The sequence below is a fragment of the Scomber japonicus genome, chromosome 12 (assembly GCF_027409825.1).
Source record: "Scomber japonicus isolate fScoJap1 chromosome 12, fScoJap1.pri, whole genome shotgun sequence".
Taxonomy (NCBI): domain Eukaryota; kingdom Metazoa; phylum Chordata; class Actinopteri; order Scombriformes; family Scombridae; genus Scomber; species Scomber japonicus.
The window spans coordinates 12,364,420-12,387,949 of NC_070589.1; the positions used below are offsets into that span (position 1 = coordinate 12,364,420).

The following is a 23,530-nucleotide window of genomic DNA, read 5'->3' on the forward strand; positions in this document are numbered from 1 at the left end:
TGTCTACAATCATGTTTCTACAACTGCATCTGCAGAGTTTTCCACACCCACCGATCCTGTTCATAGTTATGAGTGGCTGGAGGCTCTTAGGTCACAGCATTTACACACACAGTCATCTAGGTTTTCAAATCTGATTTTATTGATCATGACACAAAGTTTGAAAATACCATACCAACTGTTTCAACTTTACAGGAACTCCCCGACAATGAATTCTGATCTTTTTTTTTAACTGCCACAAAATTGCATCTGTAAAACGACTATAACTATAACCACACCATGTGCAGTAGTGATTCCACTCCACTGTTTTGTTGGTTCTTATGCTTCTTAAAGCCTTTTAGTGAGATTTAGCTCATTGTTTAACTGTCCAGTCCATAACAGAACTTTTTTGGTTCACTCCCTCTGCTCCCATAGCAACATTTTTGGCAGAATCAGGCAGCTGTATTAGCAAAACAAGCTCTTAAGACCCACTGTACACTACCTGTCTCAGCAACAGCAAACAGATACAGTTAGGGACAAGCTGGTGAACATAGTGGAGCATTTAGCAGCTAAAGAGTAAGATATTTCTTTAGGAGTTCATAGAGACTGAAAACAAAGCTAAAAGAGAGTGACACCAGATGGAAAGATAAAAAAACAAATGAATGCTAACTTTGCTTCATATCTGCTGGATGTTTCAATTAGCACATTTGCTAACAAGTTTACGATAATCAATGTGAAAGGTGACAATATGAGTTTTGTGTCCACAAGTTGTTGCTGCCCCCCTTACAATGGATATTTATTAATTTGGCAGTTCAATTAATTATAAATAAAATATTAAAACAGTAAATGTTGGTCATAAGCCATTGAAGGCTAAATTGATCAACTAGAACCAGCAAATCATTTTTTACCAGATAAATGACTTACATTTCTCAAAAATGTCTTCAATTCATTTTCTGTCAATCACTGAAACCATTAAAAAGTTCATTGTTCCAGCTCAAACAGAAAAAACCAAAGCAAACACTTACATACAAGTTATTCTGTGGTAACAAAAACATAACAATCAGTGAGAATGAGAAGAAAATAGAAAGATAAAGCAACAAAAAGTGAAAACTCAACACCTGTGTGATGACAGCCATGTTTTTGCTTGAGTTCTGCTAAAATGAGCTGTTTGCATCCTGCTTTCAAACATGTCATGACGTTTATTTTTTCAACAATAAGGTGAATTGTCTGAGATCAGGCTGACTACAATGCAAGTTATCATCCCATGTTGCAGCAGAACCAAAATGAATCAAGTGCAGTGGTGCGGTTTAATGTAATCATTTAACATAGAGGTCAAGAATTGGGTATTCGAAATGTAGATATTTTTAGTGGTTGCATAATGTAGCTTCTGTTCCTCTCACTAAATCATTGTTTAAGTTGTTGGACTGGTCCAGGGTTTGCTTATAGAGCATTAGTGGGTGTGGTCAGAGTTGGAGATGTTCTGCACAGAGGAAGCTGAATCCAGTCCAAGCAGAGTGCCCAGATAAGACTGCTCTCGGGGGTCCAGCATCTGATCAGGTCTCACAGGGTGGACAATGTTGGTGGGCTGTGGGGTGAGGGTGTACTTCTCTAAGAAGGCCAGGTCTGTAGCGGCCTGGTAGTTCTGCTGCTGCCCTTGAGCCTGCATGCCCACAACAGTGTGAGTTTGGGAGGAGAGAGACGTTGCCCCGTGTGTGTTCAAATTGCCCTGCGCCCCTCCTGCCATCTGGACAGGAACTAAAGTGACAGGCACGCAGACATTCGTAGGAGGGGGGCTGCTCTGGAGGGTCGACTTAGGCTCAGCACGATATACCTTTGAGGTTTCCTCAAAAGGAATAGAGACTATTTTGTCCTCGCTGAGCGTTGTGAGGGGCTGCTCAGTGAAGCGGGTGCTGTGCACATGGTCCACATGGTACTTGAGCTTGTCTTTTCTTTTAAAGGTGGCGCTGCAGTGGGGGCAGTTAAAAGGACGAGCGTCTGAATGAATCACCATGTGCTTTGTCAAAGTCTTCTTAATGCGAAATGTCTGGTGGCACTCAGGACATCTGTGCGGTTTCTCACCTGTACATGAACACACAAATAAACATCAGTGTGGAAATATTTAAAAAGTATCATTTAGATTACCTTATCCGTTGAAAACTCTGTTTTCAAGACTAATAATCCAAAAAACAATGGCTTGCATCATCAAGTTTTTATTCTTTGTTTCCTTACCAGAGTGGGTCCTGAAGTGCATTTCTAGACTGGACTTTCCTTTAAATTCTTTCTTGCAAACCTCACACTGATGCACAGCAGTTTTATACCTTGGGGAAAAAAAGAAAGAAATTAATTAACTGTGACAGAAAACCTTCCAGTTTAATCTTTCAATGTAGCAGCCAAAGGAAAAAACTACAGCTCTTACATTACCGAAGCTAAGCTATTTGTGTGATTACATACTTCTGCCAAACTTTCTCTCCCAAATGAACGCTTTTGTAGTGGACTGTTAGATGATCATGGCGCCTAAAACACTTCCCACATTCTTCACACTGATGCGCTTTCTCACCTGGAAAAAACATAAAAAGATATCAACTAGACTGTAAAATGATAATTCATCCAAGTAAATATGATATAAACAGTATACATTTTAGTACTCTAGTTTTAAAAGGTACTATTAATAATAGCTCTCCTGAAATTTTGTATTGTAACAATAAACAAAATTAAACAGTGCTGTAGGTCTTATACTTTACCAGAGTGTATTTTCTGATGTTTGGTGAGGTGATCATGGCGTATGAAGGTTTTCCCACATTCGCCACACTCATAGCGTTTGTCATCATGGTGGACTCTCAGGTGAAGCCTGTCCCCGAAACAGATTGCTCATTTTAGGGGACTCTAATAATGACACAGTTAGTAAAACTGACAAGCGTCTTCAAAGCTTTCTGGACCCACCTATAGGAGCTGCCGTGACGAAAACTCTGCCCACAGATGCTACACAGGTGAGGTTTCTCCCCACTGTGGATCCGCAAGTGCTCCCTCAAAGTTGTCCTGCCAAGAGAAAAACACATCAGCTGAGAATTTGCAAATAGAGATGCAGAGAATTCAACGTTTCTGCAGCTAAGCATGATGGTCTTGAGGGAAAACGTGAAGAAAGTATCGGGACAGAGACGCACCTTTCTCTTACTGATTTCCCACAAATAAAGCAGGTCCACTTTCTTTTGCCTCCATGTGTACATTCAATGTGCCTCTTCCTGTTGCCTGTGTCATTAAACTGTCGGCCACAAATCTCACAGGGAAAAGGACCTGAAAGTGAGACACTGTTATACACATTTCTTTTGCATAGTTTGCAACAGCATGGTTTTCGACTACAGCTTCAGAAAGATAGAAAAAAACAAAGCAAAAAGGTCACACATTTTATCTCCTGATTTTTCTGTTGCATTATTTAATAATTTAAAAAAAAAGCTTTTCCATTGGCCAAAGTAAAGATTAGAATTTTTTTATCACCTCACCTAAATGGTACTTTTCCTGGTGCTTCAGCCGGGCAAACCTGGACTTGAAGTGTTCATCACAGAAGGAGCATTTGAAGGGTCGGTCCTGGGTGTGCAGGATCATGTGCTCCTGCAGATGAGGCCTACGGGTGAAGCTCTTCAGACAAATCTGGTTTGGAAATAAGAAGCAGAAGGATGGAGTGAGGTTACGAACTGTTAAAATCAGAGCAAACACTTGATATTCATTTATTCATCATACCTATTCATGAACACATATTCCAAATATATTCAAGTGATCAAACTTTGTCCTTACAGCACATTTCCAGCCTTCACTTTTCCTCTTCCTCTTGGTGAGGAACTCTTGGATGTGGTCTGGATGAAATCTGGCAGGAGAGTGAAGACACATGATCATACAACATGACTGTGACAGCAGCTCAGCTAATGCCATCATGATCCAGTGGAGGATTAGCTTTGTACTAGGGGTGTGACGAAAACAAAGTGAATTTTGTCTTGCGGTTTTCTATCGCTTATTTGCACGTCATGTCTTCTTTTTATAATGTTACGTGTGGATCATTAACCTTGTGATTATCATTAACCGTGGTATTAGTGTTATTCTATACTGTTTGTTTGACGTTGTTTTTTCACCATGAGAACCAGTCGGAGGACGTCCTATTTAATATATGACTGTATGACCAGCACCTTTCTGAAAAGTTAAAAGATTTTCAACTGGAAACACACAACAGCACAAAAAAGGCTGAGGGCACGGAAAAAAGACACCACGCATATCATCTTTTCACTAGGCAGCTGCATACACTCTCTCCTAATTGAGAACAATTTTAAAAAAGATGCTTGTTCTCAAAAAGAAAAAAAAAAAGCCACTTTATGAACTCAACTAAACTGCGTATTTTTTACACACGGGATTACGATTACAGGTAAAATAGCTCCTGTTGCTTCAGAGGATCAGTATGGCTGTCTGGTATAATGTCAGCATGCAGCAGAAGCCGTGTCCTCACCTCCTGACGTGCTTAGCAAGGGTTTTCTTGCTAGCATGCAGTTTGTTACAGAATGGGCACTTGTGCTCTTTCTTCTGGAAGGGAGCATCACTGGCGTGTTTCTTCTTGTGTACGGTCAGGTTAGACTTGGTGGAGTAGCGCTGAAGACAGATGTCACACTGGAAGGGTTTCTCTCCTGTGTGCACTCTGGTGTGACTCTCATACTTCCCTAAAAAATGCAGGAAAGACTTGTTTATAAATAATAATATAGGTGGAGAGACTCTCTTACCCTTTTAACAGGGGGAATTGGAACATGTCATATTAAAGACAGGAAGCAAGGGAACTTTGGCATGTGAGAAACTAGGACCGAAAATAACAATTACGTTCATTTATCAATTAATCTAACAATTATTTTCTTTAAAAAATAGTTTAATCTTTTTTTTTTATAGAAAATAACAGGAAATAATTATAACTTTCTTAGAGGAGAAGGAGACATCTACAAATGTCTTCTTTAGTCTAATCAACAATCCAAAATCAAAAGATATTCAGTTTACTACCATGTATGACACACAAAGAACTTAAAACCCACATTTTGAGAAGCTGCCACCAGAAAATGTTGAGTATTTCTCCTTGAAAAATGACTAAAACAATGATATGTAGATAGCTGCTGATTCATTTTCTGCTGATCTAATCAAGTAATTCACTCATTTTTGTAGCTCTATGACAAACTGCCTTTACCATGATATCATTTATTGTGTAAAGTGTAGACTTTGTTGACGACTGGTGGTCAACATTAACACGATTAGTTGATTAGTAATGCAAACATAATTTGATAATGTCAAGTCTCAAGTGTTTTATCAAGTAAAAAAGTCAAACATTTGCTCATTCTGGCTCATCAAATGTTAAATAAATGTAAATTGAATAACTTTGCATTGTTGATTCTCAGTTAACTTGGCTGTTGTTTAGTGTGATGGACATTTCTCACTATTTTCAGACAATTTACTGACACATCTTAAATTAATAATGAAAATAGTTGTTAGTTACAACCCTAGCCCCAACCAGATCATACTAATGGGACCAAGACTACTCAGCTCCAATAACAACCACTACTGATACTGCTACTGCAAGACATAATGTTAATCTGTGCTCCACTCCATAGTTCCCACCTGCGCGGTCAAAGGTCTTGTCACATTTGGGACACTTGAGAGTTTTCTTGCTGGCGGTTTGGATGATAACTGGAGCCAGACCCTCAGGGTACACTGGACTCTGGTTCGAGGTTCCCGCTGCTGGCACTTGCACTTCCACCTCTCCAACAGCCTGCTGCTCTGTCCTTGCTACATCTGAACACTGCTGATCTGCCCGCCTGTCTGCTGCACAAACCTCAGAAACTTTCTTCTGGGCAGCCGAGTCCTCATTCATGTCTCCCTCTTCTTCGTCTTCCTGTTCCTCCTCTACTACGTCTTCCACCAGAACTGGTTTAGATGTCTCATTCACATCCAAATGTTTGGGTGTTTGTTTTTTTACAACCATGTGTCCTGTTTCTTCCTCTCTTTCTTCACGCTGCTCTCTTGGTGACACAGTCCTTTGAGTTTCCTCCAGAGTGTTGATAACGTATTCCACATCGTCTTTCTTATACTTAGTGGGTGTTCTCCTCCTACGAGCTGATCTCCGCATCGTAGTCTTCTCAGTCTCAGTCAGGGTTTGCTGCTGTACATCAGTGTGATGCTCAGCCAAGTGGTTCTGCAGAGAGTTTTCAGTGCTAAACTGGTGACTGCACAGGGAGCACTGAATATCAGGTGGGCTTAGGCTGTCCGTGTCACCTGCTGGTGAGTGACCAGATGTCATCTCCACCTCAGGAGACTCTCTTGACTCTGCCTGGGCTTGGATCACACTTACTGGGTTGTTGTCCCCTTCTTCACACAGAAGCTTTAGTATATCCATCATGTCCAGGAATCGGGCCGCTTCGGTCAGAGCCGGGAGGTCCATTTCTGTGACGAGGCACTCAGAGGTGTACAAAAAGCCAAGCAGGTGCTGGAAAACAGAGTCCTCCACATGGTCCAGAGTCACATGTGTGGTGGTAGGGTTCTTGGACAGCTCAGCATGAAAGTAGCTGCTCCCGTGGGCCAACACTACCTTGTGGGCACTGTAGATCTTCCCACCTACCGACACAGATACATCGCAGAACCTCTGGCGTGTCCGGTCCTCATTCAAGAACTTAAGGAGGTTGTGACTGTGCTGCAACATCGTCAGGTGTCTGTTTTGCGAGGCTGATTCTGGGACACTTTCAGAGTTTGGTGGGGCAATGAAGCCCAGCACAGTGCCCATCATCTCTGTTGCCCGTTCATTACTGGCGCTGCCCTGCCTGCTGCGTTTGGGACGCAGAGGATTACAAGACTTCTTCTTCATTGCTGTGTCTGATGGGCTACCATGAATGAATCCTAAAAATCAGAGGAGGAGAAACAGAGTGTGAACATGAAGAACTAGGCTTTGATTCAGCTGTGATTGGACAAATTGCTAGACAAAATGGCTAACATGTAACTAAATGGATACAACAATGGTATATTAACAGCATGACTGACATGAAGAGGACACTGTGGTGGAAAGTTCATAGCTGTGCACGAACAAATGAACAATATCGATTCATTGCTAACGTTCGAGGGATATTTCTCCAATTTAAAATTACAATGCTGCAGTCGTCAGGCAATAGAGACGTACATTAAATGTGAAAGTTTATAACCATGTTGCTATCCTGAATCCTTAAACAAGTCAGTTGCATTTGCACCTTCGCTCCCCACCTCAAGGACCCCTAACATATGTCATCTGCCTGACGGGCGGGCCCCCTCCGAGGAGAGTGTCGACAAACGACCCTCACTGCTACCCTGGAAATGAACGCTAATATCGGGATGTTTTTAACAAAGTCTTACCTTAAAGATGCAAGCTGCCTTTATAAAGCATGGTACGCCCCGGTTGACGTCAGTTATGCTGAGAATAAACGGCGGAATAATAATTTCCTGAATATCTGTAACGCCACACCTCCCCATCCTACCAGAAATGTTGAACATCGTAACAAACAACTCGCCCATTGGCTGCTTCAGCTTTTGTCCTCGAAAGCTCTTTTTTAGAGGCGTAAACAGAAGTGAAAAATGTAACAAACAGCGACAGAAATACAAGTATTGACACCACTTTATCTACCTCATTTTATATGTAACGCATAATAAATTAAACACGAATTAACACTAAAAGGGAGGCGGACGTTTTTCCTTTTTTTCGCTTTATTGCACGAAGAGGAGAACGTCCTGTCGTCGCGCAGAACGTTCATGACACAAGGGCATCTTGGGTAATGTAGTCTGATGTAATGTAAGTAATGATACAACAAGTAAAATGAGTCACACTACCAAATTATTGTTAGTGTTATTAGTGTTATTCTATACTGTTTGTTTGACATTGATTTTTCACCATGAGAACCAGTCGGAGGACGTCCTATTTAATATATGACTGTATGACCAAGAACAACTGTAAATTAATTAACACCAAAAACAGCAGTAAGACCATTAGTATTAATCATACACCAATTAAATGCTCTTAGGGCTGTTCAGAGAAATGACGTGATGACATCAGTGCCGTTTCAATGACAAAGATGCTACCCAGATTAGAACCACTGGCTTCAGTTGCCTTTTGTCAGAGACTGGGCCTCGGTCCAGCTAACTGCTGTGGCCAAATAGTACTTAACTGAGGGCACTATTTGTGCATGTAGGCATGTATGTGCACACGTGAATTTGTATAGGCCTATGTATTTTTCATGAATGTGGAGTTAAATACAGAAGATGAAAGTTATAAAGACAAAATTAGTGTTAAAATGCAATATATGCACCAAAATTCTCACCCCCAATTATTTCTTTGGTTCAAAAATACAATTTTACTTTTGATATAATAGAAGTCCATAGAGCTTTAAAACAACTGGATCCTAACAAATCCGCAAGTCTTGGCAAATGTAGATCTTTACTTTCTCAAGCAGCAGTAAGGCTATACAGAAGAACCTCTGATTCATATTTTTAATTTTACCCTTTCCAACAATAAGACTTTTTATTTTTGAGAATTTTTAGACATAAATGCTATTCTGTGTCAGTATCAGAAGGCTTTAGAAAAATAACCAAGCACACTAATTACTGCTATTAAAGTGGTGAATGACATTATTTATGCACTGGACTGCAAAAAATATTATTTGACCAAGGCTTTGGACGCAGACGACCATTCCGCCTTAGCAGATAGACTCCACAATACCAGCTTATCTGTTTCCAAGCTAAATCTTAAATGAAGTTTATTTGTTAGGTAAAGAAACACTTGATTTTGGCAACTTTCTGCCTTTATTGGATTATGGCAATCTGCTCTTTATGAATGCACTTGACCAGTGCCTATCCCATAGTTTTAGTCAAATATAGTTTGGCTGTCACTTACATAAGTATAGATCAGAATTCTATCTAGGAAAGATGTTTGGAGTTTCTCTAATTAGCATCCAGGCTGAACCCCTCCCTTTGCCAACTCATTTAATGTGTAAGACATTGTAAGTGCATTAGTCTAATCCCTTCTGTCTGACAGTGAACACACACAGGCATGGAGGACTCGAGCTGAAGATGGAGCTGCACACATGAGTATTCTCCGCCTGTCTTTAACCTAAAATGAAGATATTACTAAACATCTTTTAATGTGGAGGATTTGTTGAGGACAATGTTGAGATTCAGCGTACATGTTTGGGTGTTATGGTTTCTTTGTGCAGGTAATCTTTAGATACAGACTATAGGTAGTAATAAGAGATGAATATTATTTGCAAGTATTTTCATGTCTTCTGCCAATGTAACTGCTAGATGTGTTGTATTAATAGGGTAATAACTGGTATATATGCAGAACAATAATGGTTATATGTTTCTTTTATTGTCATTCTGTTTGGCTGTGTTCAATCAGTATATGATATTAATGAACAACCACTACTTTCTGTTCTAGGTTTATTTTGTATGTCTAAACAAAATTACATTTTTTGAATTTCTACAAATTTAAAGTTAGAGACCTAGTTTTCTTTCTCTTTTAGTTTTTCATGTTAATTCTGTGGTTTAATATTTACTGCTCCACAAACGTTTGCAACTGTCTGTTGACACTTACTGATACATGAGTTTCAAAGCTGAATGCAGTTTAATTTTTTATTGTTTTAAATCATGTAGCATACTGTAATTGTCTCTCCAGGCGCTTTCTCTGATGAGGATATCAATGGATGTGAGCAGCAGCCATGCCAAAACAGTGGCATCTGTGAGAGTCACAATGGAGGTTTCAGATGCCTTTGCTCCCAGCAGAGCCAAAACGGGCGCCTATATGGAGGGGAGACCTGCACTATTGCACTTTCTGGCTGTGATGACATCCAATGTGAGAATGGAGGAATATGCTCCCCCTTACTTGTAAATGATGAACACACTTATACATGCGTCTGCCTTGCTGGCTTTACAGGCCCTAAATGTGAGACCACCACTGTTTTTTCATTTGAGTCGAGAGGCTACATGTACATAGAGACTGAGCTTTTAGACCCAGAGGCCCCACTTAATGTGACATTCAGTTTCAGGACAGAAAGACCTGTTGGCACCCTCCTGCACCGCAGAGTGGATGATCTGCTCCTCAGCATTGAGCTGATGGATGGACAACTCTGCCTCCGCAGCTTGAGAGGCCATGGGTCCAGTACACTGGTTCAGGAGCTCCCAGAGTACATGTCTAACAACAAATGGCACACGGTGGAAGCGTCTCTGGGTGGGGTGGTCAGCCTAATCAGGCTACTCTGTACTGAAGAAAGCTGCACCAGGGACACAGACACTGATGTCCATCTGCTGGAGCAAGCCTCTGTTGCTCTCCCCCAGCCAGAAACACTTCGCCAAAGTCTCTTCATAGGAACAGTTGGGGTTAACTGGGGTTTTGGTGGAGCAGTGGATGAAGCAGTTCCACCTGCTTTTTTGGGCTGCTTTAGAGATGTGTTTGTGCACTCACATCTGGTGGTGCCTGTTATAGAGCCAAAAGATTCAGATACCCAAGCAAACATCACAATGGGATGCAGTGACAAAGACAAGTGCGATGACAGCCCGTGTCAGAACCGAGGACGCTGTGTGAACCAAGGCTGGAGGAGCTACATGTGTGAGTGCCTCAGACCATATGAGGGCACTAACTGTGGAGAAGGTAAGACATGGACACAAACATCTACACTAACACCACTATATGCAATTTCAGTGTCACTAAATCAATCCAACCAACTCGGCAATTCAGTTCTCAGCACCATTTCTTCTCTTTTGCCTTATTTCCTTAAAGACACTGATTTATGATGATTTGGACTTGCATATCATGAATTCAGGTTTCAGTGATGTAATATTAGTATATATTATCTTGAGAAAGGAAATTTCTTTAGACAGAATTATTGTAAGACCTATGCTGTAAAAACAAGTATAGGTTGAGTCAAGTTCAACCTCAGTAGCGTCACTGCAGAAGTGTCAATGGGTAGCTATAAGGAAATCCACCCTACAGGATGATAAATTTAGTTAGTAGACTTTAAAGGAGCTTAAACAGCCAATAGAAATAGCCACAGAGTTCAGCCACACAGTCATGCAATTAGAAGGCATTCAGCAACACCTGAGCCAAGGATTTAAAAAACGTGGGTTTTAGAAGCTACTCTGGAACACCTTCACTTTGGCAAATCAGGGAGTCTTATGGTCTCACACCACGCAGGGGCATTATGGTTGGTTGGCATCTAGAGCAGCTTGTACTCTAATTTTCAATGAACGGAATAAGAGGACATAAGAGGAACACTTGTCCTTGTCAAAACAAGGCTGAAAACAATCCCTAATCTCTTTCATTACAAGCTTTTGGCTGGTTGTATTCTATCCATTAGTTAGTTGGACCAAAGATAATGTTTTATTATTTCATTGCTGATGTACTCATCTAGAAGAAACTTGTTTTCTCTCTCTTCACCCACACAGAGTATATCACTGCAAGGTTTGGAAGCAAAGACTTGGAGAGTTATGCTGTCTTCTCATTAGACGATGACCTAGGTGATACTGTGACTATATCCATGTTCATTCGTACCAGACAGTCCAGTGGCCTGCTCCTCATCTTGGCCAACAGCACAAGCCAGTACCTCCGCCTCTGGCTCGAGAAGGGCAGGGTCAAAGTTCAGGTCAACAACTTTGAGACCCTGATTGGCCAAGGTGTGGTCACTGATGGCCATTTCCACCTGGTGACTGTGAAGCTGGAAGGCATATCAGCTATGTTGTTCCAGTCAGCCCAGAGCCAGGGCTCTATGTCCATTAGGCAGATCCAAGCCCATTCTGGTGATTTTGTCTTTGTTGGAGGGCTACCAGACCTAAGGGCCTCTGCTTCATTTGGTGGCTACTTTAAAGGTTGCATCCAGGATCTGAGAATTAACAGCAAACGACTGCAGTTTTATCCCATAACAACTTCAGTGGAATCTTACAACCTGGAGAAACTCATCAACGTTGCAGAAGGCTGCAGCAGTGACAATGCCTGTGCTGTGAGTAGCTGATTAAGCATTCATATAGCAATGCAGTCATGTTTATTGGGTTATCTTTGATTTTGGGCTTGTTTCTCTCCCTTAGGTCAACCCCTGTCTCAACGCTGGAGTATGTTACTCCATGTGGGATGACTTCATCTGTAACTGCCCCCCCAACACTGCAGGCCAGCGTTGTGAGGAGGTGAAATGGTGTGAGCTGTCTCCCTGCCCTGCCACTGCTGTTTGCCAGCACAGCCCACAGGGCTTTGAATGTGAGTGTGCTGAGATAAGGACATGTTGTTGGACTATTCCTGTCTCACAGCCTTAAAAATACACTACCATAGGATAAAAAAAGTCTGGAGACTGTCTAAGAATGGTCGGGGAATGGGATCCATGCTATGAATACCAGAATCTGTGCAGGCACTGTCACTATTCCTACATATGACATGTAAAAACATCATTCAGGGACAGGATCTTTAATAAATGTGTATGCCTATTATTATACCAGCCCATATTTGATCTTGGGTTGTATCCACTGAGGGGACTGCCTGCAGTGTGCCGTCCCTTCAGACCACACACTGGTGCAGGCACTGATTAATTACAGTGTGGCTGATTACAGTAGGGAACAGAGGTGAGGCAGGGATCCTACGCAGGATTCCTTTAAGACGTGGTAATCCCTTGGCAGATTAAGTCTGCTGCCACATGCCTGTGGAAGTTTGTGATGATACTCTTCCTGGAAATGTCACATGTTCAACCAGAGGAAAGCAGTGGAGCTGTTGATCCAGTGGAGCTTCCAATCTAAGCCTTTTTTCTGTATACTTAAATCTGTGCACAACAAAAATAGTGTTACTGCTGAATTTATTTGGCAAGCATTTTTCCATAGGTTGTGGATTCCTGCATGTGTGTGCATGTGACATGTTTCACCACCAAGTACCCACATTGTATATAGGTCCGTAAAATCCACACAAAACAAATATTAACTGTTTAAAATGTTTTTTTTTCTTATTTCGCTTTGTACAATGAGTGGTCCTGATCAGCATGAACACACTATTTATTTATTTGTTTATTACATTACAGATTTCTGTATTTTTCACTGGTTTAAAGTGAGCAGGGCTCTGTTTTAGAAACATGACACACTTCCATGCACAATGAGGACTGAGCAATGTTTGAATCAAAATGTGAGGACAGTTGTTGGGTTGTCGGCTTATGTCACCAACTGTCAATTAGGAATGCAGCTAACGTTATCTATTAATCGATTGGTTCTTGCTCCATAAAACACTAGAAAATAGTGAAAAATTATAATGACCATTTCCCAAACCCCACATGTAATGTAATTTCTTTTATCATGACCAACAGTCCACAACCCAAAGATATTCAGTTTACTGTCATAGAGAAATATTCACATTTGAGAACCAGATTTTTTTAATGACTAATTATACAGCTCAACTGTCAATCAAATCTGATCAATCTGATTTTCTATTTAATAATTAAGAAATACTATAAGAGTATCACCTCATGAAAATAATGGCTTTGCTGGTTTATGTTTCGCCTTCCTGCGGTGATGCACAAGTGTACTCCAAGACACCATGACATCACATGTAATTTCAGTTTCATTAAGTTTCTTCCTTTTCTCTCCGACAGGTTTGTCTAATGTGACATTTCGGGCTGAAAGTGACATTTTGCTCTATCAGAGCAAAGGGAAGATTAAGCGTAACCTGACCAGTGTCTCCCTCAGCTTCCGCACGAGACAGTTTGCTGCCACTATACTGCATGCACAAGAGGGCTCAGCCTACCTCACCATCTCCCTCCAGGACTCTCATTTGATCCTGGAGCTTCAGGCTAGTGTTGACAAGGATCCCCTCAAGTTGACTGTACAAAGCCAGGATTCAGTCAGCGATGGTGAGTGGCACACTGTGGAGCTCAGCATGGACAACCAGACCTCCAGGTGGATCATGGCTGTAGATGAAAGTAAAGAGGAGCTGTCCAAAATAACTGCTGGAGACCTGGATTTTCTTAGGGATGGAGTAGACATCTTCCTTGGGGGGATGAGTCTGGATGCTGGAGTGAGCCTGTCCGGATGTTTGGGCCCAGTAGAGATTGGAGGCCTTCTTCTTCCTTTCCACTTGGACACAGAGCTGAACCTCCCCAGACCTCAGGAGGAGCAGTTTGCAAGAATAAACATCAACGCTGCCCTGCGATACGGCTGCTGGGGAGCCAGTGTGTGTGAACCCAACCCCTGCCAGAATGAGGGTTCATGTGACGACCTGTTCGACCTCTATCATTGCATGTGTCCCTCCGAGTGGACAGGGCCGCTGTGCCAAGACCCGTCAGACAGCTGCGTCTCCAGCCCCTGCATCTATGGCGGCTGTGTCAACCTGTCTGAGGGCTACATGTGTGTATGTGAGCAGGGGTACACTGGTGAACAGTGTGAGAAAGAAGTTGATTTGTGTGAAAATAGCAATTGCAGCAGTGGTGCCACGTGCCTCAAAAGCTTCCAGAGCTACTCATGCCTCTGCCCCCAGAATCTGACAGGCCAGTACTGCAAGTGAGTTCTTCCACAGTTTGTCAGTATCACAACCTAAGTATAGTTACAGTAACACAACCTAAAACTGGAGTTTTACTTGTACTTATATACGGCACTAACTTGTCTCTAACAGTGAGAAGATTCCTGAGATCCCGTGGTACATTGAGACAAACCCGTAAGTGCTTCTACATTAAATATAAAAATTTTCCATTTCCATTGTTTCACTTTACCAATGTACTACTAAATCGTAGACGATGGCATTGACATTATTTGTGTTTGTTGATATAAAGACTTCCTCGGTTGCCTGTATCTACCTGCATGGGCACCAGGTGGAACTACAGCTGCTTTAATGGAGGGAACTGCTCCGAGGCAGACACCTGCTACTGCCTGCCTGGTTTCACGGGACAGTGGTAAATCCTGCATAATATTTCTTAATCCTCTTAACTGCCCGAAGGTCCTGACCCCAAGGTTCCTCAAACTCTACATCAGGACCAAATAAAACCCCAACAGGTTGCTAAACATGTAAACAGGGATACTCAGTTTAGATTTACCACTGGTACATTGATGTCTGTGATGAACTTTAAAAGATTAAATTGAATTTAAATTTAAACAATCCAGAGAAAACTCTGCACTAAAGCCTGTGTTTAAAGTTGTTATATTCAATACATCCATATTAACAATGGCTCTGTTGACTAGCTGATATTTTAAAGGTGGTTGTTGAAGAACCCAAAGAAAATTATCTGCAGTTCTAGCCAGCAATTCTCACCACTCTGAGTGTTGTGGCAGTTTTTCAGCAAAAAAGCACAAAAAACCTGTTTTTTAAAAGAAAGGCAGAACTGCAGTGGCATACAGTCAAAGTTAGTGACTTGCTGAATATTGTAGTCAGAGTGAAACAGAGTAAATATTAGACAGACAATCATCTGGTGGTCAGAAACATAACCCTCAAATAAATGCTAATGTTGCTTTGTATCTGTTCGATGTGTAAAAACGCAATTCTGACATATTTTCTATACATCTACTTAAAAGGTGATAAGGTCAGTGTTGCGCTTACAGCTTGTTTCCACTGCTCCCAAGTGGCCAAAAAATGAATTACTGCAGGTTTAAATTTCCAGTTTTTTGTGCAATTTCAACACATTCTTAGCAGATGGATGTATAACAAGAACTATTAACTTCTCTTAATATACGCATGATACAGCACCATGACAGCACGCATGATATTCACAGCTGTTTGAATGGTTCGCCCAACACTGTAGCTTAACCATAGCACACCTGCAGATTCAACTTCAAAGTCCTACATGTACACTGGCAAGTTCTGATTTTCTACAGATGTTTTACATGGTGTTTTATGTTCTTAACTCTTCTTTTTTTCTTACTCTTCCTTCCAGGTGTGAGAAGGATGTTGATGAATGTGCTTCGGACCCATGTATGAATGGAGGCTTCTGTATCAACTATGTAAACAGTTTTGAGTGTGTGTGTGATATGAACTACTCAGGGATACACTGCCAAATTGATGTCAGTGACTTCTACTTGTACATGTTTTTGGGCCTGTGGCAGAACCTGTTCCAGCTGATGTCCTACCTTATTATACGCCTCGATGATGAGCCAGAAGTTGAGTGGGGATTATACATCAATGATTAGGACCCCTGTTTGGATACTATTACTACGTACCTGGATAAAAGTGTTACACTGGATTACATTTTTAAAAATGTGACTGTCAATACACAGAAATTATTTGTTGTAAATTGTACACAGAACATCAGTGGGCCTGTTATACCAAGAAATACCAAAAAGGACAAGAACAACTGCTGGTGAATCCAGATCTTTAGGGCCCGATCACTTATTTACTGCTGTACAGGTTATCATTTATGTACAACTAGTTCCAAATGTGTACACATCCAGTAGCACACTATTATGAGTCAGATTGTTCTGACCACATTACTATTTTCTTGATAGTCTTACACTGAGCAGCAAGTGGTTCTACTCTCAGCTCTATAAAGAACAGTTAACAATAATCATTTAAATTGTTTAATAATTCTTTTGCATTATAAGAAAAGAGAAGACGACAGGAAAAAGGAGCATTTTGTGTAATAAATGTAAGTTATTTGTGAAACTGTATCTCATAATAACTAGTGTACTGACAGGGTCAGTAGAAATGTGTCTGTTGTGAACAGATTTATGCTAATGAATATTACATATTGCACCATATTTCGGTCAGTATAACACTCATCTGGTTCTCATACTGAAAACCACACGTTAGAGAGTTCCTCTTGTGCCTTAAATCTCTAGCTTTATTTGGGGCACTGCTTTCTAATCAGTGCATGTCTATAACTGTTCAGAGACACATTCATGTACAGTTATAATCTACTGGAGATTAATAAAAATACCCATTGATAGCTAGAAAATCATTTATGTACCCAATGATAACTTGATGATGGCAGTTCTGGATGCAGTGCATACATGACTTGTAAGATGAAAACATGTAATAAAAGTTGTTGCAAACTGTCTGCTTTTATTTAAACCTTTTTATACATACTTCTATGAAGCTCTGATTCCAGTTCAATAACTTAACTTACTTCACAAACAAAATACAGACAGCTTCTCTTATTTCATCTGGTGCTAAAACTAAAACGAGAACACAGGGCGACAATGCACTTCAGACTTTAAAAATGTGCAAATAGGGTGTACAAATATCGTTACAGAAAATAAGTTACACCTTAACACAAAAATAAATCACGAAAGATTAGCTCAATTTCATCAGGCAGGGTTATTATCTAAAAGAGCAGTCCATTCAATAAGGCTCTGTTGGTGCACCGTTTCCTTCAGGAGAGGTTTACACTGTAACATGAACTGTAAGATTTTTCTCTTGAGTAACATGCCTGTTTAAGCACAGATAATATAAATACAGTGATCCTATAAATATTAGGATTTAGCATGAATAGTGCACCTGCTAAAACACTGACTGGGACCGTCCATATGCACTCAGTGCTGAACGACTGCTACAGAACAGTAATAGAGCCTTAAACAGACAAGTGGAGAAGGATGATTTCACACCCTAATCAGCAGCAGCACATATTATCAGCAATACTGTACATGTAACTGCAACCCTGTTCAACCCTGCTAGTGGAGCTTACAATCACAGAGCTCTTTGTAGATCCTTTTACGAATCTTTGGTATGTCTTTCTGTGAGAACTGGAGAGGCTGTGCCAGGGCAAGACATCTGGAATACTGAGAGAGAGCAGAACAGAGAGATGATGTAATATCTGAAGGGATGAAACAAATCAGACACAGTAACAATTGGGAGATGGAAAAATTATTCCGGTACCTCTAAGACAAAAACTCCACAGTCATTTTCATTAGTCTGTAGTGGGATTTTCTGCAAAGAACAACAGGGGGAGACAAGGGATCATATCAGTGAGTTTGTCTGGTGAAACTGAGCAGCAGGTGACGCTTTTAGCCCTGATATGTCCTCTGATATGTCCTCTCTTTTGCTATAACATCCATGAAACATACCTCATCGAACGACACCGCCCAACCATTTTCAAATGCTGTTTGCCGCTTCTCTTTTGCTTCTGTCATCAAGTATTTCAAGATGTTCTATTGTGAGAAAACCATAACGCCATTTAAAACCACTTCAGGAGAAGCTGATTCAATGCTTATCGTGGATATTGGTTGAGTGACTGAAAATACACTGAATTTCTTTATTACCCTTGCAACTTTCTGGAGTGAAACCCCTTGAGAGTCGTACAGGCAGATCTTCTTTTTGACCATGTCAGCAGTCACCAGACACCAGTGGACCTCCAGGTGGATGGGCACTAAAAGCAGACTCTTAGAAAACAAATCAATCTGCAGAAGAAGAAGAGATCGAGTTAAATCCACTTAGACTCAAAGAATTCTCTTTCAACTTCTAAAATCAATCTCATCTTTGAGAAAACTGGTCATGTGGAATGTTAAAGTTATCTTTTCTTTCTCTTTTCTTCCACTGCTACACATGTTGCAAACCATCTTGGACCTAACCTGCTTTGTCCATCTCTTAACGCCATCGTATCCTTTGGTCATGAGCTGCCGGTGGAAGAAACTGTTGAGAAAATGGACCTGGAAGTGATAAAAAAAAAGGGGGATAAAAAAATCAAACTCCAATTATGAAACAACAGGCCGTCGTCATTATGAAAGTCAAACATGTTAGGTGAGTTTTGAAACACGTAGACCAGGGACAGCACTATCTTAGTACTGTCTAGAAAAAAAACTCAAGGGGAGATAATTGAGCTAACAGGATCATGCTTTGATTGTGAGACAATTTAGATCACAGAAAAGGAAGACAAGTAATAGTTCAATATTTTATGGGGAAACTGCTTGTCATGTGCATGATGACAAGTCTTCTGGAGGTTCCTGCACCCAAAAGAGAAATAATCCCACACATAAACCTGCATCAAACCACAACCTCTCACGTTTACACTTAATAATCTGTTTATTAGTGAGCTTTGTGCTGGTAGCTGTTTTCCCCCTATTTTCAGTCTTGCTAAGCTAATTATTAATTTCTGGTAGCTTCATATTTACCATATAGGCATAAGAGTGGTATCAATCTTCTCAACTAAACAATACAGTGAAAATCTGTCAAACTTTGCTTTTATTAGTGCCAATATTTAAAAAACCCTGGTAGTATAAACTCAACCCATCTGGTGTTCCAGGTATAAAGATAAACATAAAGATAAAGATAAATTTATTGATCCCACAGTGGGGAAAATTCATTGCTACAGCAGCTCAAAAAATAGTGATAGAAAAAAAAAAAAAAAAAAAACCCTGAATGTATACAACAATAAAATTGAAAACTAAATAAAACAACCCTAAAATGCAATTACAACACACACACTATGTATAAAAAAAATATATATTTAAAAAAACTAAAAAAAAAAAAAAAGGACCCTAAAGTGCAACTATAGTGCAGCAGTTTGTCACTGACATAGCATTTGAGATTACCTTATGATGGGCAGATTGCATAATCAATTCTCCATACATGTTGATGACCTTCAATAGAAACAAGAAATGTACATACTAATTATACTGTGCATAAACATTCATCACAATCATCTTTCCAGTCATAAATCTGCATGACAAACTATTAGACTGTTAGATGGTTACCTGGTCGTTGAGCCAGTTCTGATCCGCCAGTGTCGACAAATCGTCCAGTGTCAGAGTGTGTTTGTTGTAGACCACTTGGAAGGAGGGGATAGGTTTCTGAACCATGGCAGTTTGGTATTTAGTCACCTCGGACAGGGCGAGATTTTTCCTGCACGGGTGGAGAATATAAGATGATCGGTCCAAGAATAAAATCATAACAGACGACACTCTGCCAACCATAAACACAAAACTTCTATCATGCAATTATATATTCATTAAAGAGGGTTTAAGATTTTTGACCTGTTACTGATGCTTTAACTTGGACATGAGGGCTAAACATTTACCTGTCATTGAAATCAGTGTTAAACTTCCTCTTCAGGTGTGTCAACACGTCACTCTGCTGGAGAGGGATGAAACTTCCATATATTCTGTAGAAGTCATCGAGAAATTCTAGAGGGATTGAAAACACTGTATTCTCAAATAATTGTAAAAAAAACTGAAATGTAAACCAAGAGATCAGAGGGAAAAAAGACATACCATGGATATCCTTTGTCAGTGCTTTAAGGCTGGCATCAGTCAGAGGGGACACTGTCTTTTTGCTGGTGATTTTCTCATCAGGATCTCTGTTTGTAGCCTGGTCCTGAGACATGGCAGAGTGTTGTCCTGCTGGGCCATTAACCTCAAGCCTTTCGGCTGCTATCACTGTCATCGGCTTCTTAAAATGAGTAATTACCCTGCGTGCATTACTGTCTGTGCACAGCAGGGGTTGGACAGTGTTAGAAAGCTCTGCTGTGTCACTAAACTGTACACAGGTTTCTGTTCTTTGTGACGGCACCACTGCTGTTAGCGTGGTTTGACTGATGCCACCTGCTGCAACATCTGTGTCTGTAACGGGGTTCTGCAGCGGGTTGGTGGCGATACACGATTCTGAGAGAGAGACAGATTCACATGGTTTAGGGGAGCAATTCTGTCTTTTAAGCGCTGAATCTTCAGTATCGCATCCCAGAGGTGATACAAGAGCAGATGTTCTGACTTGTGAATGTTGTAGGTTTGGTGTATGGTACGTTGGAAGTTTCCTTTTACTTTTCCGTGATTGTGTCTTTATATTGAGGCAGGACTTGGAGCTCATGCCGCTCGCTTGTTTTTTTCCTCTTACTATCCTAAATCTGCATTTCTCCCTCCACTTTCTCCACATCCAAAGTTGTAATTTGCAATACAAGCGTCTCTTAGCTCGCCTGGAGAGGTGAGAAACTCCCTTAACTGAAGACTTGAATGCCTTCCTTCTTTTTAGGCATTTTTCTTTGCTCCGGTGGCTCTGTGTTCGGTGCATTTTTGGAGAAAATTAACCATTGATTTGAGTGAACGATGGAGGATCACATGAGAGCATGAGTATTCTTTTTGAGTATCCTTTCAGCTGCTGGAACAGCAAGTCTGAGTCAGACAGCTTGCATATTACTGTACTGAATCTGGAGTTGTTTGTGTCTCCTTTGTAAAAGAGGGACTCTCAATTTCAAGGCCATGGTCCACAGTCCACAGTTGAACTTTCTGTTGACCGGTCCGCAGCTACACACTGCTCCAGTGCAGACCTTGAGTGGAAAAGGTGAATACTAGTGTTGGATTTTCATACCCCAACTAGTTGTGTTTGTGTGTTTTTCTGCTACTGATGTTTGTCCTGACAGAGTCATGCACCGTCTGAACATCTGCTGCAAAAAAAAGAACAAATGCAACATCATACATAAGGCTGAAGGAGAGTAATTATACTCACATCACGTAGGTGCAAGGCTATTAGAAAGCAACATCAATGAACAAAGTAACACTTGCATGGTTACTCCAAGCGCTCAAATTTTAAATCAGGAAAACGCTTCTATTCTACTCGGATCACCCATTATAAAAACCGAAAAACACACTATCTATACATCCCTTCACACCAACAGGCTGACAAGCTCTTTGATGACAGGTGTGGTTAACCATTCAACCCGCCCAGGATGATTAACATCTCAAAGCAATTAACAATTCAATAGAGTGCATTAAAAAAGAGCAGGAATACTAACACCATACCTCAAAAAACAATACTATAAACATATCATAAAACTCAAAAAAACATTACATCAGATTCAACATCACGTTAAAGAAGTAACATTAAGAAAATTGATACAAAATCTCTTTGTAGTATTCACATTGCCTCTTCTTCTCCACTTAATGTGGAAAGGATGAAAACATGCTAACACATCAGTAATGATGATATAATATGATGTACAATTACATAACATTGACAAGGGGAATTCTGCTGCATAATAGCTTTTGATAGTTCAAGTATATTTTGCAGAGGATTTGAATGCTTTACTTTAGCAATGTTTAATTGTTGCTTTTGATGGTCCAAATACTTCTTCCACTGAGTTACATCACAGCAACTTGGGTGTACAGCTGTAGCTACATACAAAACTGTGTGACACAGATGTATAAGTAATGCTTTAGTAAAATTAAACAGATAAGAATTTTCTAAAGCTGCCAAGGGTTTGCAGAGCAGTTGAGTCTGGGCTTCCACACATGTCAAAGAAGGTTATGTTAACAAGCTACTGGACTAAAAGGGAGATATAATTAAAATATTTTATTCCCTCCATGCTGTAAGACCACTGATGGGTAACAGTCTTGTTCAGTTGTGTTCTTCTCGACACGTGTTTCCAAGCAGAGAGCCTTGCTAAAGCAGCTAGCGAGGCTGCTAAACAACTGTGGGTAACAAATGGTGAGCTGCTAGCCAAAAGGTTAACCACTTTGTCTTACCGTGACTGCCTCGACTGACTCACTGAAACCTCGGCACGGTACGAGCTCTTATTTGATAATGGTCAGATAATGAACCAATACAGCTTTTTTTCTAGGTGTGTTCAGCTGTGTGACCCTCTATACCTGCAGCGCGTCTAGCATCATGTATACAAGCCAAACATGCACGTTGGGAGTCGCGTGTGGATGGCGTCACTCGCTCGTCGACCAATTACACTATAGTCCCAAAAAGGACACAAAAAAGGTCCAATGGTCATTTTTTATTATGGATATTTTAATTCTCAATGGAGAGAAATGTTGGCTTTTTAATCCAACTTTTATCATTTTTGGCCAATTCCATATATATGAAATAAAATAGATAGAAAATTGGGAAAATGTTAGTTAGTTACTTAATTATTAATCTGTGCCCCTTTATTTATTTATTTATTCATTCATTCATTCCTACTACTTTAAACATAAAACACATTCTCTTTACTGATTTTTTTTATGTCGTAACTGAACATCCTGCACTTTGTTTCCCTTTTTTTTTTTTTACCTTAAACTTGTTTAAATGTTTCTGTTCTTTGACTTTGACAGTTGTCAAGGAAGTTGAGAAAATAAATAAATAAAATAAAATGGACAAAATGAATGTTTTCTTCCTTTTCTTTTTTTAACACCTAATAAATCAAAGAGCTGTTATATTGGATTGCATTAGGTTGCACAGGTGTACTAATGAAGCAGCTGTTGACACCCTGTAACTGAGAATTAAACAATATCGTTAATTGTGGTGCTGTCTCAAAAATCATATTTTCACTGCCATTATGGACAGCATCTACATACATTTAATCCAAAGACCAACACAAATATAACCAAATTATTAAATTCTATTTCTTACTTTCAGATGTATCAAATGTGTTCCTTTCCATATCCCTCTTCTAAATTCTCGCTTGTTTCTTTTTGTTAACATTGTCTCATATGGCCATCCACATTTAAGTGTTACCAAACTACACAACACTTCACCAGCACATGTAACACTGACTGGCAACAAATGTGAGCTCAAATAGCTGTGGAAATAAATAAAACTATAAATGTATTTTATCTGTTCTTTTGCTGAAATCAGGTTGGTGCTGAATTGGAGGTGCAACTGGACTTTTCTATG

At 40.3% G+C, this 23,530-nt stretch overlaps 3 protein-coding genes across 4 annotated transcripts; 1 reads left to right on the forward strand and 2 right to left on the reverse strand.

Annotated features, from left to right (window-relative positions):
• Positions 1 to 1,049: 1,049 nt before the first annotated feature.
• zbtb41 (zinc finger and BTB domain containing 41) lies at positions 1,050 to 7,483 on the reverse strand. Its single transcript, XM_053329594.1, has 11 exons — positions 7,369 to 7,483; positions 5,611 to 6,882; positions 4,466 to 4,673; positions 3,766 to 3,835; positions 3,474 to 3,621; positions 3,138 to 3,267; positions 2,917 to 3,012; positions 2,718 to 2,824; positions 2,428 to 2,533; positions 2,206 to 2,294; positions 1,050 to 2,055 (listed from the first exon to the last, which is right to left on the reverse strand). Exons 2-11 carry the CDS (start codon positions 6,848 to 6,850, stop codon positions 1,427 to 1,429), a joined length of 2,823 nt encoding a protein of 940 aa, XP_053185569.1. The 5' UTR covers positions 6,851 to 6,882; positions 7,369 to 7,483; the 3' UTR covers positions 1,050 to 1,426.
• A 1,686-nt stretch (positions 7,484 to 9,169) lies between these two features.
• LOC128368728 (protein crumbs homolog 1-like) lies at positions 9,170 to 16,137 on the forward strand. Its single transcript, XM_053329591.1, has 8 exons — positions 9,170 to 9,218; positions 9,680 to 10,651; positions 11,446 to 11,996; positions 12,082 to 12,247; positions 13,617 to 14,520; positions 14,633 to 14,674; positions 14,790 to 14,909; positions 15,885 to 16,137. The coding sequence occupies exons 1-8, from the start codon at positions 9,170 to 9,172 to the stop codon at positions 16,135 to 16,137; spliced, it is 3,057 nt and encodes a 1,018-aa protein (XP_053185566.1).
• An 862-nt stretch (positions 16,138 to 16,999) lies between these two features.
• On the reverse strand, positions 17,000 to 22,549 carry LOC128368755 (sentrin-specific protease 5-like). 2 transcript variants are annotated; one of them, XM_053329621.1, is made up of 10 exons: positions 22,396 to 22,549; positions 20,152 to 21,314; positions 19,959 to 20,064; positions 19,636 to 19,783; positions 19,474 to 19,521; positions 18,514 to 18,591; positions 18,205 to 18,342; positions 18,010 to 18,093; positions 17,822 to 17,872; positions 17,000 to 17,724 (listed from the first exon to the last, which is right to left on the reverse strand). In XM_053329621.1, exons 2-10 carry the CDS (start codon positions 20,942 to 20,944, stop codon positions 17,617 to 17,619), a joined length of 1,554 nt encoding a protein of 517 aa, XP_053185596.1. In that variant the 5' UTR covers positions 20,945 to 21,314; positions 22,396 to 22,549; the 3' UTR covers positions 17,000 to 17,616. The 2 variants fall into 2 exon arrangements, with proteins under 2 accessions (XP_053185596.1, XP_053185598.1); XM_053329623.1 differs by having other exon boundaries at positions 20,152 to 21,317.
• Between the last annotated feature and the right edge of the window lie 981 nt (positions 22,550 to 23,530).

What these genes read in the sequence shown, in the direction of transcription:
- LOC128368728 (XM_053329591.1), top strand. Translation starts at nt 9,170, where the DNA reads ATGTTGAGATTCAGCGTACATGTTTGGGTGTTATGGTTTCTTTGTGCA. An exon ending in CTGACAGGCCAGTACTGCAA is followed by an intron (nt 14,521 to 14,632) that starts GTGAGTTCTTCC and finishes TGTCTCTAACAG; the next exon opens with TGAGAAGATTCCTGAGATCC. An exon ending in CCTGGTTTCACGGGACAGTG is followed by an intron (nt 14,910 to 15,884) that starts GTAAATCCTGCA and finishes TCTTCCTTCCAG; the next exon opens with GTGTGAGAAGGATGTTGATG.
- zbtb41 (XM_053329594.1), bottom strand. Translation starts at nt 6,850, where the DNA reads ATGAAGAAGAAGTCTTGTAATCCTCTGCGTCCCAAACGCAGCAGGCAG. An exon ending in CCAGGAAAAGTACCATTTAG is followed by an intron (nt 3,268 to 3,473) that starts GTGAGGTGATAA and finishes TCTCACTTTCAG; the next exon opens with GTCCTTTTCCCTGTGAGATT. An exon ending in GGAGAGAAAGTTTGGCAGAA is followed by an intron (nt 2,295 to 2,427) that starts GTATGTAATCAC and finishes TTTTTCCCCAAG; the next exon opens with GTATAAAACTGCTGTGCATC.
- LOC128368755 (XM_053329621.1), bottom strand. Translation starts at nt 20,944, where the DNA reads ATGCACCGAACACAGAGCCACCGGAGCAAAGAAAAATGCCTAAAAAGA. An exon ending in AGAACTGGCTCAACGACCAG is followed by an intron (nt 19,522 to 19,635) that starts GTAACCATCTAA and finishes TTTCTATTGAAG; the next exon opens with GTCATCAACATGTATGGAGA. An exon ending in TTAAGAGATGGACAAAGCAG is followed by an intron (nt 18,343 to 18,513) that starts GTTAGGTCCAAG and finishes CTTCTTCTGCAG; the next exon opens with ATTGATTTGTTTTCTAAGAG.